This window comes from Symphalangus syndactylus, chromosome 5, assembly GCF_028878055.3.
Source record: "Symphalangus syndactylus isolate Jambi chromosome 5, NHGRI_mSymSyn1-v2.1_pri, whole genome shotgun sequence".
Classification (NCBI taxonomy): Eukaryota; Metazoa; Chordata; class Mammalia; order Primates; family Hylobatidae; genus Symphalangus; species Symphalangus syndactylus.
In genome coordinates this window covers 98,979,466-99,000,679 of record NC_072427.2, presented here as the reverse complement: position 1 = coordinate 99,000,679, position 21,214 = coordinate 98,979,466, and the positions used below count along the sequence as shown (strand labels likewise).

At 41.8% G+C, this 21,214-nt stretch overlaps 1 protein-coding gene across 12 annotated transcripts in view; it reads right to left on the bottom strand.

The window, feature by feature from the left end:
* Window positions 1-21,214, bottom strand: part of TIAM1 (TIAM Rac1 associated GEF 1) — a 458,079-nt gene that overhangs the window by 109,489 nt on the left and 327,376 nt on the right. For all 12 annotated transcript variants that reach the window (XM_055279454.2, XM_055279461.2, XM_055279452.2 and 9 more), the window contains 2 exons: window positions 6,629-6,853; window positions 4,299-4,484 (listed from right to left, as the gene is read on the bottom strand). In XM_055279454.2, coding sequence (XP_055135429.2) covers window positions 4,299-4,484; window positions 6,629-6,853 — 411 coding nt within the window. The remainder of the gene's footprint in view (window positions 1-4,298; window positions 4,485-6,628; window positions 6,854-21,214) is intronic.

Below are 21,214 nucleotides of genomic sequence, written 5' to 3'. Positions count from 1 at the left end.
TGTCGCCCAGGCTGGGGTCCAGTGGCGTGATCCCAGAGAAGCATTTCACAAGGGAACACCCTAAATGTAAATCTGTCACCAGGATAATTGCTCAAGTAGAATCTCCAAAAAGACTCCAGAAAGTCCTCACAGGCAAAACATTCAGGCTTGAACTTTATCCTACAGGTGGCAAGCAAAGTCCCAGGAACTTAAGGGAACTTCTGCCAGAAGGTCTCCATGGGCCACCCACGGGCTTGCCTTTCAAAAAAGGGAGTGGCAGGAGGAACAGCAAGTCAGACTTGAAATGAAACTTCTCCACCCACTCTTTTGTTGCCAGAGGTGAATGTCTTGGAACCTACTTGTAGATTCCCACACAGGCAACTCCTGATGTGACAGATGCCAACTGGCAGCAATGCAGGGGATGAGGCACTGTTGGTAACATGAGGGGCCTCCCCAGCAGTCAGCGTGTTGGTTGGAAGGCATGCCTCTCTGGGGCTTCAGTACTGACAATGTAAACACCGCAGAAGCCCCATGGGTGGCAGGGACCCCTATGTACATTAAAAACAGGAATCAAAACAGCTTCTCTACAAGGGTATTAGAGGGAAGGTTTTTGGACCCAAATGAAAATAGGAAGATGAGGGAGATGAGAGGTCTTGCATTTTGCATTTTCTCAGCTTAGCACGTTAAAACAACAACAACAAAAAAAAACAAAACAAAAAAACCCAGGTCAGGGTATAGAAAAATGTGGTATCCAAGACACTGGTGGGAATTTTCATGAGAAAGATCTTATTCTAAGATTACACTGGAGGTGTCACAGGGAACAAAATCACAAGACAAACACACCGTAAAATATGTAAAAATTTTCTCTTCTCTATTTTCATCACTTTCTCAGTTAAAGGTAAACAAAGGTTGTAAAAGGAATAAATTATAACATGCAGACACGCATATGCTCATATGACTATGTCAACACTGAATAAATGGTGTTAAAATATTTTAAATTCTAGAGGAAAAAAATGTCCATTTGGCCTTACAGTCATATAGTCATTTTATAAATAAATCCAGTCATTAATAGTGACACATACATAGAGGCAGCTGTATAAATACGTCGACATATATTACCGTTTGCTTTCTTCACACACACAGCAATACCTGTACTTACTGTGTCTAGTTAATTGTTTACTTATTTCTTACCCTTCTCTCCCACAAGAATATAAGCTTCAAGAGGACAGGATCTCTGTGCTGTTCACTATAGTCCTAATTACAAGGATAAAACTGACGGATGCCAGGCACTTACATATATTTGTTGCTTGAACGAATAAATACATAAATACCACAAAGCAAAAGCATATCCTATATAACATGGTGACAACAATGGGTGCAGCACACCAACATGGCACATGTACACATATGTAACAAACCTGCACGTTGTGCACATGTACCCTAGAACTTAAAGTATAATTTAAAAAATGAAAAAAGAAAACTCTTCAGTTTATAATTTCCAGACAAAGAGAGCATGAAAGAGAAATTCATACACCCATAAATATTCTCAGTTATCAGCTGACTAGTTAGTCTGTTTTAACAAACACTTTACTTAAGTTTCTTATAAGCAGTATTCTAAATTGCTTGGGGCCTTGTAAACTGCAAAAGTAACCACTATCCCCAAGACAATAATAACTCAAAATGAGCAAAGGGATTTAGAAAAGGGCTGGCAGAAGAACTGCCGGACCAGAGCTCAAGAGTTTCTCAATGATCTTTGCCCAGACAATGCCTCCCTTTGTGGCCTGAACCTGATTACTCTATCATTCTGCTCATCTGTGCAAACAAGAACAATGATAACCTTCTTTCAAAGAGTACAGCGAGGACCCTTCAGTTAATTACGGCAAATCACTCAGCATTATGGGAAGCTTTCTCAGTGAATGCTACTTCAATTGTAGCTCCCCAATCTACCCAGCCCTGTTACCCTCACACCTCCTCCTTCCTCCTCCCCCACTAAAAAGAAGAAAAAAAAATTTCTGGACAAAGACTAAATTGAAGACTGTTTCAACCCCAAGGAGAAAAAGAAATCCCAGGGGTCAAATGACAAGGAGGGGAGGGAAAGAAAATAAGAGTGCCTAATAAATCAGACTGCAAAACTCCCTGCCCGGGATCTTCCACAGGAGCTAAAGCAACAAATAGGAACAGACACCCAACACGCTCGCCTGACTTGTTCTGGCTGAAATGAAACCCCTCATAGAAAAGAGAAGTTGCAGGAACATATTGAAATACCCAGACTTGTATCACTGACAAAGCGAGCAAAAACCCAAGAAAGGAACAGAGAGCTGAACATATGGACTTCAACGTTCTTTAAAACCACTGACCAAAACACCTCAGAGTAACTAACTCTCCCGTCCCCATCTTCAGCTGGCCAAATTTTAATAGCCTACCCCGTGAAAGAAAAGTACACACACATCACAGACATTGAGATGAAGGAAATTAGAGGGTCCGAGATGAATTATGGAAGAGTAAAACAGTAACCTTCTCAGGGAGGCTGCGCCCAGTGGCTTTGAAGAAAATAATGAAAGCATACGAGTTTTAGGGAGAAAGCAAAATTATTTTCTCCAAAATCTAGCAAGGTACAGTAAGAGGAGGGAGCGACTTCGATGCTCAGAGTTTGGTATTAATACAGATGGTACCTCGATGACATCACGAGTTCCCTTCATAAAAATGCATCCTCAGTGGATGATATTCTCACAAGGAGATAAAGAAGAATTTCCATCCTAGTTTTTTTGTTTGTTTTTGTTTTGCAGAACAGGTGAACTGAGATTTGGCTAAGTTAAAAACTGGTGTCCAGGTCTCCGAGAAATAGATCCGGAGTCAAAAACTGAAAACCTTTTGTAAGTTTATTCAACACAGCACTTTGTCCCATCACTACTGAAAAAACAGGATTTAATAGCTGTATGGAGAGGTGGTAGCCAGGGAGACCAAGAGCTGAGCTGTAATTAGCAGAACAAATCAGGATGCCAGTTTCAATAACTCCAGAAATTGGTTTAAGACTTCTTTAAAAATGTAAATCTACCCCTAATTATCTGAATGATGATGCTAATCTATTTATAAAGAATACAAACGCCTCTGACTGAATTATAGCTCTGAATGCAATTGAAGGGTACAGCTGACAAAGCAAGAGAAGAACAGCACAGCTAAGGTTTTACAAAGCAGTTTCTGGAACCTGAGACTTAACATTTAATTCCCTAGCAAATGTGCTAAGGTGCAGTACATTCTAAGTGGGTGTCGACTTGGATAGACTAAAACCATGTTACTCATACAGCAATTTTTGAGAAGGAGCCAAAAGTACACAAAGCTGCTCGCAATTTAGCAAGTACATGAAATTACAGATTATAAACACACAACACAACTATACAATCTGCCGCCCTAGAGGTCAGATGGAAATTCCCTTCCTCAAGCAATGCATATGTTCAGCTGGCGAATCACAGAGTTCTTCGTCTTGCTCTAATGCATCGGGTATTCGTGGTCATCAAAACAATGGTAAAAATAAAGTAAAATGGAGATCTCCAAAGAGATATGTGTTCCATATATGGTGTATGTGTGTATGTGTGTGTGTGTGTATATATATATACATATATATATTTTTTTTTTTTTTTTTTTTTTTTTTTTTGAGACAGTGTCTCACTTTGTCGCCCAGGCCGGAGTACAGTGGTGCAATCTTGGCTCACTGTGACAACCTCCTCCTAGGTTCAAGTGATTCTCAGGCTTCAGCCTCCTGAGTAGCTGGGATTACAGGTGTATGCCACCACACCCAGGTAATTTTTGTACACTTAATAGAGACGGGGTTTCACCATGTTGGCCAGGTTGGTCTCGAACTCCTGACCTCAAGTGATCCACCTGCGTCGGCCTCCCAAAGTGCTGGGATTACAGGCATGAGTCACTGCGCCCAGCCTGAGAATGCATTGATGTATGAGAGTGAGCACTCCACTCACCATTCCCACAAAGTTTATATAAAAAAATATGTATTTGGGTTCCAAACATGACACTGCCTAAAGATGACAAGAGCTATCAACAAATACTACACGTGAACAGCGCTGAAGATGGTACCTTTCACATTTTCTTTGCACAATAGCTTAGGCCTCCCCATCAAGAGATGCTTAAGTAATATATTTCAGACAGGTTTAAATGGAAATTTGCATCCAATGCCAAGGGAGGGCATTTCAGAAATCCACATAGAGCAGAAAGCTCGAAAAACACTTAAGAGACTCTTGTCAATTCCTGCTCACGATTAAGCGTCAAGCTTAATGTTTTTCAAAAATTCATTAGCTTCTACTCACCAGGGCATGAAACGATGATACGGAAAAGATTCCAAGGCGGCCCATGGCCACTTTCGTTGGTCGACTTGCAAAAGCAAGAAGCCTTTTGGGGTTTGGCAACTCCCCACCCTGAAGGCTGGCTAAATAACAGCGGAAACGAAACAGGTCCATTTGGAACTGCTCGAGATTTTGCTCCCAGACAAAGATCTATGGTAGTGAAAACAAGGGAAAAGAAAAAGTGAGAAAATGGGAAACAAATGCTAATATCTTTATCCTGTACAGATCTACATGTAGTAAAGGCATTCATTATAATCCTAAGGAATAAACAACAGGTACCTAAGTTTCTTAGTTACTTATGTTTCTTCTGCAAAGATCTATAGCCATAAATTCAGCATCATAAATAGGAAGTGACAAGTTCCTCTGTTCCCTCCTATCTTGGAGTTCGTACTGGGGACATGATAGGCTTATCAACTCCAAGATCTGGGCCACAAACTCTAGACTCAAGAAGTAAAAATGGAGAGATTTCCATCACCATAGAACTATATGACTTAACAAGAGGTAGGTTTTCATACAAAGAAAAGTGAGACCAATGAAAGGCTAGAAGCAATCGACCAAGCGCTTTTGGGAAGAGGAGGGTAGCCTGGAACACAGGGTGGAAGTGGAACATGAGATGGTAGAGACCTAGACTCTGGAATACAAAGTTCCAACTGTAGCATGTCTCTGAGACATTCCCTCATTTTTCGAAGTGGCAAAATAATACCTATCTCCTTAGGCTGTTGGGATGTTTGAAAAAGATAATATAAGCATAAGTACAAGGTCTGGCATAGAGTGAAGGCTCAGTGATGCTGACAGTGGTACAGATAATGACGAATGGTTGAAATCTCCCTTTTTGCTTCAACAAAATATATATCACTGTATACACATGTTCATAGCAGCACTGGTTGCAAAAGGTGGAAACAGCTTGAATGTCCATCAACAAATGGCCAATAAACAAACCATGGTGTATACATGCAACAGAATACGATTCAGCCAGAACCCAGGAGTAAAGTGCTGATGTATGCTACCATGTGGATCCATCTCCAAAACATGAAGCTCAGGGAAGGAGCCAGACACGAAAGGCCATGTACTGTGCAATTCCATTCATACGAAATATCTAGAATAGGCAAATCCACGAAGACAGAGTGCCGGGGGCAGAGGGGAGCAACTGCTTCACAGGTACGGGGTTAGCTTTTGGGCAGATTAACCATTTCAGGGCTAGATGGGTGAGTGGTTGCAGCACATCGTGTACGTACTCGATGTTACTGAATTGTTCGTGTTAAAATGGTTGATTTTACATTATGTGAGTTTTGCCTCAATTTAAAAAAATATAACGTCAGGTAACAAAGGGAAACCCCAGAGGGAGACAAATGTGGAAGGCCCATGTCAATTGTTCAATGATTCAAATATCATTTATTCATGTAATTATTTCCTAAGCATTAGGACAAAGTGTCAAAGCACTACCAGATGGCTGTTACTGACAGCTGAATAGCAGGCAAAAATGTGCTTTGTTCATTTCACTAAATCTTTTTTGTTTAGCATGAAATATACTTATGCACATATAAATATCTAGCTCTAGATATATCTAGAGATATATCTCTAGATATATCTACATATATATAGAGAGAGTCTTGCTCTGTCACCCAGGCTGGAGTGCAATGGCACAATCTTGGCCCACCACAGCCTCCGCCTCCCAGGCTCAGGCGATCCTCTCCTCTCGGCCTCCTGAGACTACAGCTGCAGCTAATTTTTGTGTTTTTTGTGTAGAGATAGGGTTTTGCCATGTTGGCCAGGCTGGTCTTGAACTCCCGGGCTCAAGTGAATATGCCCACCTCAGCCTCCCAAAGTGCTGGGATCACAGGCATGAGCCACCACACCCCGTCAGATATATTTTTTGAATGTACATTACCTTTTCCAAATTAAGAATTCAAAATTTACTGAGGAGTCAGAACTATGAGTCCCCACCATAAGAGAACTCCAAGTCAGTCTGATAACATGGGAAATGAAATTGCAAACTTTCTAATTACACAGATCCCCTAGAACAGCACATCATTGGTGGGGGCCCAGGCTCCTCTACTGGGTTTCTGTCTTTCATTCAATGTAATATTGTTCCGTTTAGCTGTTAACAATTAGCTATGAACAAAGGGTGAAGAACACTGACAGTCACAATAAAGAACTTAGCATCCTGGATGACAGGCTGTCGAGGAGATATCCGATGATGTTTCACGATTCCAAAACAGCAAAAAAAAAATAAAATAAAACCCTTTTAGAGACCTAACAATTTTGTCTGGATCTAAACATGGAAGAACGATTACCTGATCTAATATTGTTTTCTTTTTCTTTGAGTCAGTGACTGAAGACAGCTGCATTTCACCCATTTTCTTCATCTTTTCATCCATGTCAATCTTCTGTTCCAGTTTTTTGATCTCTGATTTCAGGAGTCGGAGCGTGTCTTCCTTGTGGTGGTGCCTCGCGACTGCAGTGGCACAGGCAGAGTGGATGGCGGTGATCCAGTTTTCAAGCTCCGTCTGGCTAGTGGTCTGTACCAGGAAGAAGGGGCAGGAAGAAAAAGGCACCTCTTAGGAACTTAAGAGAAATGAACTGGAGCATTTCCAGAGAAGCAATGCCTGGGAGTAGAGATGACAGGTCTGGACACCCATGGATAAGGCTAACCTGACCTCTTCTTCCTTCAGGAAATCAGTAACAAAAAGTGAGTCTCAGGTCAGATGCCCACTCTCCCCTCCTCCCTTTCAAGGGCTGTCCTGAATCAAGCCACCATGTCTGCTCACTCAATGTACTTATTGAACTCACTTGTGAAAGTGATACTCCTAACACAGACAACTTGGTGTCTACTCAGGAGGGTTGCTGTGAAGCAAACGTCAGCGTCCAGATAGGATTGGTCAGTTACAGGGCATGAGTGGGACTGAGGGACATTACTGACAGAGGAAGCTACAACAGCCCTGCCCCTCGTGAATCAATGCCACCCAAATCCAAAGGTCCTATCCTGGTGCTAAGCAGCAAGACAGAACTAGGGTTGGGGAAGTGGTCAGGTAGCCAGAAGAAATACTGTCTTTGGGGACTCCACGGGAGCCTCTAAGAATTGCAGCCGCCCAACAACACTCCATGTGCTAAAAGTGGCCTGTTTGAGAAGGGCATTAAGAAAATGCGGAGCAACACCCACCAATAGTGACCTACGTGGGCTTGGTGTGACTTGGTGTTCTGAAAGGCAAAAGTCAGAATAGTTTTCAAGAGACAGCACATATGTGATAACTCACTAGTAATGATTCTTTAGGAATTCAATCAATGAATTTTTACAAGTGAGGAGATACTGGACTTTTCTAGATATTCCCTTAAGCCCAGAGAGGTGAAATAAATGCTCAGAAGTTAGCCCATCTCAAGAAATAGTCTATCCAGCCATTACAATACTAAAGGAGCTACTAACATCATTTTTCATGCACAAAAACACTTCATTGTTTTTTCCTTTGAAGCACCTTCTTAGCTTTCTAACTCATTTGAGTGATGGCTTGTAAATACAATTCTGGTTTTTTTGCTTTGTTTTTTTGTTTTTTTTGAAACAGGGTCTTGCTCTGTTGCCCAGGCTGGAGTGCAGTGGTGCGATCTTGGCTCACTGCAGCCTCTGCCTCCCAGGTTCAAGCAATTCTCATGCCTCAGCCTCCCGAGTAGCTGGGACTATAGGCGTGTGCCACCAGGCCCAGCTAAGTTTTGTATTTTTAGTAGAGACAGGGTTTCACCATGTTGCCTAGGCTGGTCTTGCACTCCTGACCTCAAGTGATCCACCGGCCTTGGCCTCCCAAAGTGCTGGGATTACAGATGTGACCCACCTCGCCCAGCCACTTGTAAACAACATTCTATTAACAGGACCCCACAAGCACGTGAATCTGTGCTGGCTGGCAGCTGGAATTTAAGTCAAGATAGTACTTTATCTTTATTATTTCTGAATCTCATCAGTTTTGTATTCCACAGAAGAAACAGCATCAAATATTAAAAATGGTGTCAGCCAACAAAGTCACCTCCCACTGGGCAAACCTAACTGGTCTAGCAGTTGTTATGCGGATAACAAATATTTTGCCTGTGGATAAAGAAGATTTCAATACGCTAGACAATCTGAAGAAGAAACAGCAGAAGTACCACCCGACAAAGCCAATGGAATCACTTTGTAAAGACTGAGTGGGAGGAGGAGAGGCGATAAAGACACTGGAAGCCACAGGTGAGGACTTGTAGATTGAGAAACTTAGGGGGAAAAAATGCATGTCTATTTATGAGATTAAATTTGCTTCACTTTATTTTATAGTTATCTCCTCTTTGCAGGTCATTATCTTATAGTTTGTCCTTATGTATCACCCTGAAGTTCCAACAGAAAAAGAGAGGCCCTCCTGCATCTAATGAGAGCACCAAGCTTGCTCCTGCTGGTGTACTGTACAAAGCTTGATCATTGGATCTCCCAGTGCCTCACAATAAATGGGTATCTCATTAGGTGGGGTTATACCCCCAGCCCCCCCCCTTTTTTTTTTTTTTGAGACGGAGTCTGTGGAGTGCAGTGGTGCAGTCTCAGCAATCTCAGTTATCTCAGTTCACTGCAACCTCCGCCTCCTGGGTTCAAGTGATTCTCCTGCCTCAGCCTCCTGAGTAACTGGGAATACAGGTGTGTGCCACCACGCCCAGCTAATTTTTGTATTTTTTTTTTTAGTAGAGACGGGGTTTCACCATGTTGGCCAGGATGGTCTCAACCTCTTGACATCGTGATCCGCCCACCCCAGCCTCCCAAAGTGCTGGGATTACAGGTGTGAGCCACCGTGCCTGGCCTCCTTTGTTTTTTTAAAAAAAAAAAGGAGGAAAAATAATCTGATAAGGATTTTTCCTTTAAAAAAAAAGAAAAACAGGAAGAAAAAAAAAAAAAACTTCCAAGATGAAAATACCCAGTGTTGGCAAAGATATGGAGTAACCAGAACTCCTATGCACTGCTGGCCACTGGCTGGAAAGTAAACTTGTACAACTGCTTTAGAAAGCTGTTGGATATTACCTACTAAAGTTGAAAATATGCATACCCTGTGACCCAGAAAATGCATTCTGGGTACACACTCAAGAGAAATGCATTCATATGCACACAAAAATATACACATAAGAACATGCCCAGCAGCAAATCATAGGTGAAACTGGACACCATCCAGATGCCACCAATGGGGGAATGGATGAATATGTGAGATAATCACACAATGAAATACTATACAGCAAGAATGAAGGACCTATAACTATAGATTAACACCTATAAATCTTGCACACATCTTGTTGGGGAAGGAATCAGATGCACTGCAGTATATACTGTAGGATTCTATTTATATAAAGTACTGTATTAGTCCATTCTCATGCTGCTAACGAAGACATATCCAAGACTGGGTAATTTATAAAGGAAAGAAGTTTAATTGACTCACAGTTCAGCACGGCTGAAGAGGCCTCAGGAAACTTACAATCATGGCAGAAGGGGACGCAAACACATCCTTCTTCTTATGGTGGCAGCGAGAAGTGCAGAACAAAGCAGGGGGGAAGCCCCTTACAAAACCATCAGATCTAGTGAGAACTCACTCACTATCACAAGAACAGCATGGAGGTAACCGCCCCCATGATTCAATTACCTCCCAATGGGTCCCTCCCACGACAAGTGGGGATTATGGGAACTACAATTCAAGATGAGATTTGGGTGGGGACACAGCCAAACCATATCAAGCACCAACACGGATAAACTAATATACACTATTAGAAGTCGAAAGGGCAGGTTTTTTTGATGGGATGAGACGCAATGGGTAGAATCTGGTAGGAAGCACAGTAAGGTTTCTGGGGTGCTGGCCACCTTCTGTTTCTTCATCTGGGTGCTGGTTACATGGTGCTGGGTGCTGGTGTATGACACGGGTGTGTTCAGTTTGTTAAACACCATCAAAATATGCCTTTTCTGTGTATATGTTAAACTATCATAGAAAGTTTCAAAGAGCATCCTTCCAAGGTATATTATCCTAATATTTTAGTAAAATTTTTCTATAACTATGCTAAAAATATGATACCTCATATTCCAGTTTTCATTAAAAATTGTCCTTACAAAACTAAAAAGGAAGTTCCAAAAAGCTTCACCCTTCTCCACCATCTATTTCTTTGTCCTCCCAAGTGCCTGGTAGTACCTGATAAAAACCTGGTTCCTTGACCCGAAACATGCTTTCCATTCTGTTTGTATGGCTCAGTGGAAATGAGGAGCTTTTAGATTTTAGGGGAGTTCGTGTCTTCACCCCCCTTTTTTTTTCTTTTTTTTTTTTTTTTATTATACTTTAGGGTTTTAGGGTACATGTGCACAATGTGCAGGTTTGTTACATATGTATCCATGTGCCATGTTGATTTCCTGCACCCATTAACTCGTCATTTAGCATTAGGTGTATCTCCTAATGCTGTCCCTCCCCCCTCCCCCCACCCCACAACAGTCCCCGGAGTGTGATGTTCCCCTTCCTGTGTCCATGAGTTCTCATTGTTCAATTCCCACCTATGAGTGAGAACATGCAGTGTTTGGTTTTTTGTCCTTGTGATAGTTTACTGAGAATGATGTTTTCCAGTTTCATCCATGTCCCTACAAAGGACACGAACTCATCATTTTTTATGGCTGCATAGTATTCCATGGTGTATATGTGCCACATTTTCTTAATCCAGTCTATCGTTGTTGGACATTTGGGTTGGTTCCAACTCTTTGCTATTGTGAATAGTGCCGCAATAAACATACGTGTGCATGTGTCTTTATAGCAGCATGATTTATAGTCCTTTGGGTATATACCCAGTAATGGGATGGCTGGGTCAAATGGTATTTCTAGTTCTAGATCCCTGAGGAATCGCCACACTGACTTCTACAATGGTTGAACTAGTTTACAGTCCCACCAACAGTGTAGAAGTGTTCCTATTTCTCCACATCCTCTCCAGCACCTGTTGTTTCCTGATTTTTTAATGATGGCCATTCTAACTGGTGTGAGATGGTATCTCACTGTGGTTTTGATTTGCATTTCTCTGATGGCCAGTGATGAGGAGCATTTCTTCATGTGTTTTTTGGCTGCATAAATGTCTTCTTTTGAGAAGTGTCTGTTCATGTCCTCTGCCCACTTTTTGATGGGGTTGTTTGTTTTTTTCTTGTAAATTTGTTTGAGTTCATTGTAGATTCTGGATATTAGCCCTTTGTCAGATGAGTAGGTTGCAAAAATTTTCTCCCATTCTGTAGGTTGTCTGTTCACTCTGATGATAGTTTCTTTTGCTGTGCAGAAGCTCTTTAGTTTAATGAGATCCCATTTGTCGATTTTGGCTTTTGTTGCCATTGCTTTTGGTGTTTTAGACATGAAGTCCTTGCCCACGCCTATGTCCTGAATGGTATTGCCTAGGTTTTCTTGTAGGATTTTAATGGTTTTAGGTCTAACATATAAGTCTTTAATCCATCTTGAATTAATTTTTGTATAAGGTGTAAGGAAGGGATCCAGTTGCAGCTTTCTACATATGGCTAGCCAGTTTTCCCAGCACCATTTATTAAATAGGGAATCCTTTCCCCATTTCTTGTTTTTGTCAGGTTTGTCAAAGATCAGATAGTTGTAGCTATGCGGCATCATTTCTGAGGGCTCTGTTCTGTTCCATTGATCTATGTCTCTGTTGTGGTAACAGTACCATGCTGTTTTGGCTACTGTAGCCTTGTAGTATAGTTTAAAGTCAGGTAGCGTGATGCCTCCAGCTTTGTTCTTTTGGCTTAGGATTGACTTGGCGATGCGGGCTCTTTTTTGGTTCCATATGAACTTTAAAGTAGTTTTTTCCAATTCTGTGAAGAAAGTCACTGGTAGCTTGATGGGGATGGCATTGAATCTATAAATTACCTTGGGCAGTATGGCCATTTTCACGATATTGATTCTTCCAACCCATGAGCATGGAATGTTCTTCCATTTGTTTGTATCCTCTTTTATTTCATTGAGCAGTGGTTTGTAGTTCTCCTTGAAGAGGTCCTTCACATCTCTTGTAAGTTGGATTCCTAGGTATTTTATTCTCTTTGAAGCAATTGTGAATGGGAGTTCACTCATGATTTGGCTCTCTGTTTGTCTGTTATTGGTGTACAAGAATGCTTGTGATTTTTGTGCATTAATTTTGTATCCTGAGACTTTGCTGAAGTTGCTAATCAGCTTAAGGAGATTTTGGGCTGAGACAATGGGGTTTTCTAGATATACAATCATGTCATCTGCAAACAGGGACAATTTGACTTCCTCTTTTCCTAATTGAATACCCTTTATTTCCTTCTCCTGCCTGATTGCTCTGGCCAGAACTTCCAGCACTATGTTGAATAGGAGTGGTGAGAGAGGGCATCCCTGCCTTGTGCCAGTTTTCAGAGGGAATGCTTCCAGTTTTTGCCCATTCAGTATGATATTGGCTGTGGGTTTGTCGTAGATAGCTCTTATTATTTTGAGATACATCCCATCAATACCTAATTTATTGAGAGTTTTTAGCATGAAGGGTTGTTGAATTTTGTCAAAGGCCTTTTCTGCATCTATTGAGATAATCATGTGGTTTTTGTCTTTGGTTCTGTTTATATGCTGGATTACATTTATTGATTTGCGTATGTTGAACCAGCCTTGCATCCCAGGGATGAAGCCCACTTGATCATGGTGGATAAGCTTTTTGATGTGCTGCTGGATTCGGTTTGCCAGTATTTTATTGAGGATTTTTGCATCAATGTTCATCAAGGATATTGGTCTGAAATTCTCTTTTTTGGTTATGTCTCTGCCAGGTTTTGGTATCAGGACGATGCTGGCTTCGTAAAATGTGTTAGGGAGGATTCCCTCTTTTTCTATCGATTGGAATAGTTTCAGAAGGAATGGTACCAGTTCCTCCTTGTACCTCTGGTAGAATTCAGCTGTGAATCCATCAGGTCCTGGACTCTTTTTGGTTGGTAAGCTATTGATTATTGCCACAATTTCAGAACCTGTTATTGGTCTATTCAGAGATTCAACTTCTTCCTGGTTTAGTCTAGGGAGGGTGTATTTGTCGAGGAATTTATCCATTTCTTCTAGATTTTCTTGTTTATTTGCATAGAGGTGTTTGTAGTATTCTCTGATGGTAGATTGTATTTCTGTGGGATCGGTGGTGATATCCCCTTTTTCGTTTTTTATTGCATCTATTTGATTCTTCTCTCTTTTCTTCTTTATTAGTCTTGCTAGTGGTCCATCAATTTTGTTGATCTTTTCAAAAAACCAGCTCCTGGATTCATTAATTTTTTGAAGGGTTTTTTGTGTCTCTATTTCCTTCAGTTCTGCTCTGATTTTAGTTATTTCTAGCCTTCTGCTAGCTTCTGAATGTGTTTGCTCTCGCTTTTCAAGTTCTTTTAATTGTGATGTTAGGGTGTCAATTTTGGATCTTTCCTGCTTTCTCTTGTGGGCATTTAGTGCTATAAATTTCCCTCTACACACTGCTTTGAACGTGTCCCAGAGATTCTGGTATGTTGTGTCTTTGTTCTCATTGGTTTCAAAGAACATCTTTATTTCTGCCTTCATTTCATTATGTACCCAATAGTCATTCAGGAGCAGGTTGTTCAGTTTCCATGTAGTTGAGCGGTTTTGAGTGAGTGCAAACGCTGAGTGATCTTGTCACCACCAGGCCTGCCCTAAAAGAGCTCCTGAAGGAAGCACTAAACATGGAAAGGAACAACCGGTACCAGCCCCTGCAAAAACATCCCAAACTGTAAAGACCATCAAGGCTAGGAAGAAACTATAGCATCTAATGAGCAAAATAACCAACTAACATCATAATGACAGGATCAGATTCACACATAACAATATTAACGTTAAATGTAAATGGGCTAAATGCTCCAATCAAAAGACACAGACTGGCAAACTGGATAAGGAGTCAGGACCCATCAGTGTGCTGTATTCAGGAAACCCATCTCACGTGCAGAGACACACATAGACTCAAAATAAAGGGATGGAGGAAGATCTATCAAGCAACTGGAAAACAAAAAAAGGCAGGGGTTGCAATCCTAGTCTCTGATAAAATAGACTTTAAACCAACAAAGATCAAAAGAGACAAAGAAGGCCATTACATAATGGTGAAGGGATCAATTCAACAAGAAGAGCTAACTATCCTAAATATATATGCACCCAACACAGGAGCACCCAGATTCATAAAGCAAGTCCTCAGTGACCTACAAAGGGACTTAAACTCCCATACAATAATAATGGGAGATTTTAACACCCCACTGTCAGCATTAGACAGATCAACGAGACAGAAAGTTAACAAGGATATCCAGGAATTGAACTCAGCTCTACATAAAGTGGACCTAATAGACATCTACAGAACTCTCCACCCCAAGTCAACAGAATATACATTTTTTTCAGCACCACACCATACCTATTCCAAAATTGACCACATAGTTGGAAGTAAAGCTCTCCTCAGCAAATGTAAAAGAACAGAAATTTTTTTTCTTTGAGACGGAGTCTTTCTCTGTTGCCCAGGCTGGAGTGCAGTAGCAGTGCAATCTCAGCTCACTGCAACCTCCGCCTCCCGAATTCAAGAAATTCTCCTGCCTCAGCCTCCCGAGCAGTTGGAATTACAGGTGCCCGCCACCACGCCCAGCTAATTTTTGTACTTTTAGTAGAGATGGGGTTTCTCCATGTTGGCCAGGCTGGTCTCGAACTCCTGACCTCAGGCGATCCACACGCCTCGGCCTCCCAAAGTGCTGGGATTACAAGCGTGAGCTACCGCGCCCAGCCATCTTCACCCATTTTTAAAGGATAATGTGTGGGCATCCAGATGCAATCCCCTGCAGAGGTGCACGCAGCACTAAGGAGAGGCTATGGTTCCTGCACAAACACCTGGCAGGTGGAAGCTCAGGGGTGGTCCACGTCCATCTCTTCAAGGCAAACCTCTCTCATCTCTGCCTCAGTTAGAAACTCCCAGCCCCTACCCTCACCCCCTAACTCATGGAGTAAGAAAAGGAAATACCTACAACCCTGACCTAATACCTGAGCAATGGATAGAAAGATCTGAAATTTCTGACAGCAAGCTCGGCTGAATATATGTTATGAACTTAAGAATTTAAATAAAAATATTTACCCAGAAGGGACTCAGATGACCATTTTTCACAGATGGAGGGAAAAAAAGCCCAGAAAAATTAGGAAGAACACAGTCATTTATTATAAATCGCAATCTCCACCAACCCTGTTCCTAAAAAAAAAAGGTTTTGGTTCTGTTTTCTTCTTATTTAATATGACATACTGATCCTGACCCCCCAGCTCTTGTTAATTGCTCTGAAAGCCAGGCTGCAGGGTCACAAGCATTACCCATTCGATAATTATTATTATTTTTTTTTTTTGACAGAATCTCACTCTGTTGCCCAGGCTGGAGTGCCTGGGAACAATCTCAGCTCACTGCCACCTCCGCCTCCTGGGTTCAAGTGGTCCTCCTGCCTCAGCCTCCCTAGTCCCTAGCTGGGACTACAGGCTACTAGGGAGCCACACACCCAGCTAGTTTTTGTATTTTTAATAGAGACAGGGTTTCACCATGTTGGCCAGTCTGGTCTTGAACTCCTGACCTCAAGTGATCCGCCTCAAAGTGCTCGGATTACAGGCATGCAGCACCAAGCCCAGGTAATTTTTGTATTTTTAGTAGAGACGGGTTTCACCATGTTGGCCAGGGTGGTCCTAAACTCCTGACCTCAGGTGATCACCCTGCCTTGGCCTCCCAAAGTGCTTGGATTACAGGCATGACCATTCAATATTTTGAGCTCTTTGCATTCTAGGAATATGGGAGAATAGAACTTTCTGGCCCCCTCTGAAGCCAGGCATGGCCATGGCACTCGGCTTTGGCCAGTAAAATGTGAGTAGAAGTGACGTCACTACTCAACAAAAGCCTGATTCGCCCCATTCTTGCCCCTTTGCCACAGTCACAGAAGCACTGTGTCAAGATAGAGCTTCTGTCTGCCTGGATCCATAAGAGTCCAGGATGAGTACGGCTCTGGAGCCAGCCTCCATCATGCCAGGAAGGAGAAAGCATGTTAAGCCACTGAGATTTAAGTGCTCCTTACTTCAGCCTAATTCTACCCATCCTGACTGATCTACCAGCAAAGTAAGAATTCCACTGCAAAACAGGGGATGCCTCAAAAATAACGGAGTCTGTGTAGTGCGCTTGGAATCCCAACAAAGACCACAATCTGATATGTTCTGTGGAACAGCAGCCTTTTGCTCTCCTTATTTAATGAAAGTGGGTCTTATTCCCCCCGTGAGGACCCCAGCCAAATTCAGCCAATAGCAACACAATCCATTCTGATGTCAGAGAGTTCACGTTTGTCTTCCAATTAAGAAGTAAAAATGAAGGAAGCTGACCAACGTTAAACACCCTTTGAATGGTATATATTTAATTTTGACAAAGCAGCTGTCCTGGAACTTATAAAGAAAGACAGTGGTTGCTATGGGCCAGAGTGAAGGGGATATGGAATGTTGTTATGTAATGGGGACTGTGTTTAAGCTTTGCATGATGAAAAAGAGTTATGGGCCGGGTGGAATGGTTCATGCCTGTAGTCCTAGCACTTTGGGAGGCCAAGGTGGGCGAATCACTTGAGGCCAGGAGTTCGAGACCAGCCTAAGCATGGTGAAACCCTGTCTCTACTAACAATACAAAAATTGGCTGCGCATGGTGGCACATGCCTGTAGTCCTAGCTACTCGGGAGGCTGCGGCACAAGAATCGCTTGAACCCAGGAGATGGAGGTTGTAGTGAGCCAAGATTATGCCACTGTACTCCAGCCTGGGCAACAGAGAGAGACTCCATCTGAAAAAAAAAAAAAAAAAAAGTTCTGGCGATGAATAATGGTGATAGTTGCACAACAGTGTAAATGTACTTAACGCCACTCAACTGTCCACTTAAAAATGGCTAGATGGTAAATTTTATGTGTGGTGTACCTCAATTTAAAAGAAAAAATAATAATAAAATAAAAAGAGAAAAAGCATAACAATCCCCAAAACCTAGAGAAACATATATAGAAACGTGTGATGACAGCTGTATGAAACACTTAGCCATCAGCCCTTTCAACTAAGTATGCCTCAGCCCCCCAAACTTTTTAAAAACCTGTCAATGGCTGAAGGCAGTTCCATTAGAGAGAACTTTTGCTCCCACTGTCTTGTCTAAATAAAACGACAGTCCCTACCATTCTCTATCATGAAGCCAAATCAATTTCTCAGAAGGACAATTCAATAAATGAGCTTTTCTGCAAGTTTGTCCCTTTGCAGCGGCACACAGGGAGCTATGTGTCCACAAGAGGAGACAAACTCTCCGCTGACTGCTTTCAAAAGCTAGTTGGGTGGAGAAAAGTCTTGCAACATTTCATGACCATTTACTGGCTTAACACCTCAACTGCTCACAGTGGACTCCTGACCTGACACAATGTTGTTCCTCAAGGTCTCTCCAGGATTTAAATTCTGACATGCTAGAAAAAGCCATCCGAAGCCACTAACCTTGCCTCCCCTTCTTGAACTGGGCAAGGTTAGTTAGGGACATCAGATTCATGATGGGTCCCTTCATCAGAATCCAGAGGCCAAGAAGGCAGGAAGGAGAGACCACCCAATGGTGCCCCCTCAACTTGCTAACTACAAATCACCTTCCATTAAACAAACAACAGCAGACAGGTAAAGAGAGAGTGAATTCTGTGATTCTTCCTTTGCCTTCTGGAGATGCTATAAATACTGTATACAGTTCAGTGAAGGGAATAAGCAAAGTTCTTGCCAACAGACAAATATAATCAGCAAAAAAATGCATTTTGCATAACAGCCCCTTTGAGTGCAGAGATAAGATGAAGCTCAGGGCTTCATTATGTATTTAAATAGATCCAGCTTCAATTATCCAACGGCATGGAGGACACTTGGTGATTTCAGATAATCAATGGTTTACGTAAGTGGCAGGAAAAGGGAAATTCATTTTAAACACGAGAAATACTAGGGAATATATGCCAAATCTAGGAAACTAAAATTTTAGATAATTCAAGTTTATAGAAGCACAAGAATAATTGTAAAGTAGGTCAAACGCTTTCATTTTAAAAGAAAAAAAAGAAAGTTACCATTTTTTAAGAGGCTAGATAGGAATAAAGCTCCAGTGTGAATTCTGAAAAGGCTTTTTTCTTGTTGATTCTATACTCATCATATTTTGTTTACAGAAGACTTATTTAAGCTATTATTTTTAATATCTGTAAAGAGAACTTAAGGCCAGGCCATGATGGCTCAGGCCTGTAATCCCAGCACTTTGGGAGGCTGAGGTGAGATCACTTGAGATCAGGAGTTCAAGACCATCCTGACCAACATGGTGAAAGTCCATCTCTACTAAAAATACAAAATTAGCCAGGTGTGGTGGTGCATGCCTGTAAGCTAAGCTACTTGGGAGGCTGAGGCAGGAGAATTGCTCGAACCTAGGAGGCAGAGGATGCAGTGAGCCAAGATGGCGCCACTGCACTCCAGCCTGGGCAACAAGAGCGAGACTCCGTCTCAAAAAAAAAAAAAGACAACTTTAAATTTAAGGTTTCCCTTCCCCACTGAAAATAGTGATATAATGGATCCCTCTCACCTTCACCCATGCCAGGTTCATTCTTTGGAAAAGAAGGGAAACTCTGGACTCCAGGAAGACAGACACAAGGAAAATAGGGTCCGTGTGCTGCAAAGAGGCAAACAGATGGCAGCCTGCCTGATGGAGGGCAGTGGCAGGATTCATCTCTGGCAAAGCTCAGTTGCCTCCAAGAAAAGACTCACAAATACTGTCAACCGAAGTCTCTCCACAAGGCCATTTACTATCTGTCCATGCTATGAAAGGTCCCAGTACTTCTAATGTGCACAGATGATATACGCAGCTTTTTCGTATCTCCCATGTAAATCTGACCAGTCAAGGATCACCAGACATTTGCTGAAAGCCCCCAGCATGAAAGGCAGAGACTAAAGCACACAGGAGAAAATGTACTAGGAGAAAGGAGAAGCCATGCCTGAAACAGAGAAAGCTTCCCTAAAATCTACACAACCCTTGGAGATGCAAGGGAATCTAAAGCTATAAACAAGTGAATGAAAAGTACAGGTTACAATAAAAAGGAACAATGAGATTGAAAAGAAAGCAGGAGAGGGGAAGGGAGGGAGGGAAGGAGGAAGGGAGAGAGGAGGTGAGGAAGGAAGGAAGGAAGGGAGGGAGGGATGAAGGAAAGGAGAGAGAGAAAGCTTCTTTCAGGAATTAAAAAAAAAAAATTAAAATGTCAATAGAAGGAAATCACTACGAAGGATCAGAACACCAGCAAGGTGCAGTGGCTTAAACCTGTAATCCCAGCACTTCGGGAAGCCGAGGCAGGTGGATCACTTGACCCCAGGAGTTCAAGACCAGCCTAGGCAACATGGCAAAACCCCGTCTCTACAAAAACCACAAAAATTAGCAAAGCTTGGTGGTGTGCACCTGTCATCCCAGCTATTTGAGAGGCTGAGGTGGGAGAACCATCTGAGCCTTGGGAGGCTGAGGCTGTACTCCAGCCTGGGCGACAGAGTGAGACCCTATCTCCAAAAAAAAAAAGAAAAGAAAAAGAAAAGAAATTGTGCTTGCTTTGGCAGCATATATACTAAAAAAGGATCAGAACACCAGTGATAAGGAAATGATGCTAAAGAGAAAAAAAGAAAATAAAACACAAACATGCTAATCAGAAATGGGAACATTATCAGAAAATAATTAAACCAAGGGGAAATGATCTCCAAGCCAAAATTCCAAATTACTCAAATATTATGCAAGTAAAAGGTAGAATGAAGACTTTTTAAATATGCATCATTTTATAGGAAGTTACTACAGGTTATTTTCATGAAAACGAAGCAGCTGGTAATTCTAGGGAGGCTGTTGTACATGAGGCCCGGAGAGCAGCCATATGGGAGCAGGACAATGTGCCAGGGGAGGGCAGGCTTCAAAGGAAAACATCACTGATGAACAAGCTAACACGCTGGAGATTTAGAAAATATCACTGCCACGTAACCAGGAAAATAAGCAATATGAGCCTTCTCCAAAAAAAGGGGGGCAGTCATTAACTACAGAAAAAAAAACAAACAATTAAGAAATTGTTACAGAAAAGAAATAAGATCACAGTACACTACTTGACTCAGCAGCCAATACTATTTATATGGTCGTAACAATGTAATAACACTGATTAGTGCTTTAATCCTAAATGTTCATATACCTATATGGGAAGATGAAGAAGAAGAATTTATAGCTAACACAGCTAAATGTTCATCTATCATAATAGAAGTATTATCTAAAATCCATTAGAAACAGCAGTATAAACATGTTAATGAGGGCAAATGCAAGAAAACAAAGAAACAAAAACATCAGCTAAAGTAGTTTTGTATAGTTGCTTCTAGGGAATAAGCCTCATGAGGCGAAGAGGGCAAAAGGAGGAAAATAATTTCACTTTAAGCCTTTTAATGTTAGCTGAATTCTTTTAAACTATGCTGGGATATTGATTTAATACAAATTTAAACTAATGTAAGAAAAGGAAGAATACGGTTAGTAACATAATTTGTATGATACATAACAGTATAGAAATTGTATAGGAAGATCTAGCTCAACCACAATTATACCTCTGCAGTGTGGGGAAACCTCTGAGGCACCCACAAGAAGGCATAAAATCTAGCTGATTTCCAGCCTTGTATATTCATTTTGCACTTCAACATCCACATTCTCCATTAATAGTCTCCTAAGAGGTAGGCAAGTGGGGCCCCTGCCAGGGCTCTGCACCTCAGGAGGTCCCATAGTTTGGAGGGCTTTTCTTGAAATTTTCCAAGTCGTCCTCTGTCTCCTGGAAAGGGGAGGTTTCAGGAGGTTTCTCCCCTTCAGGGAG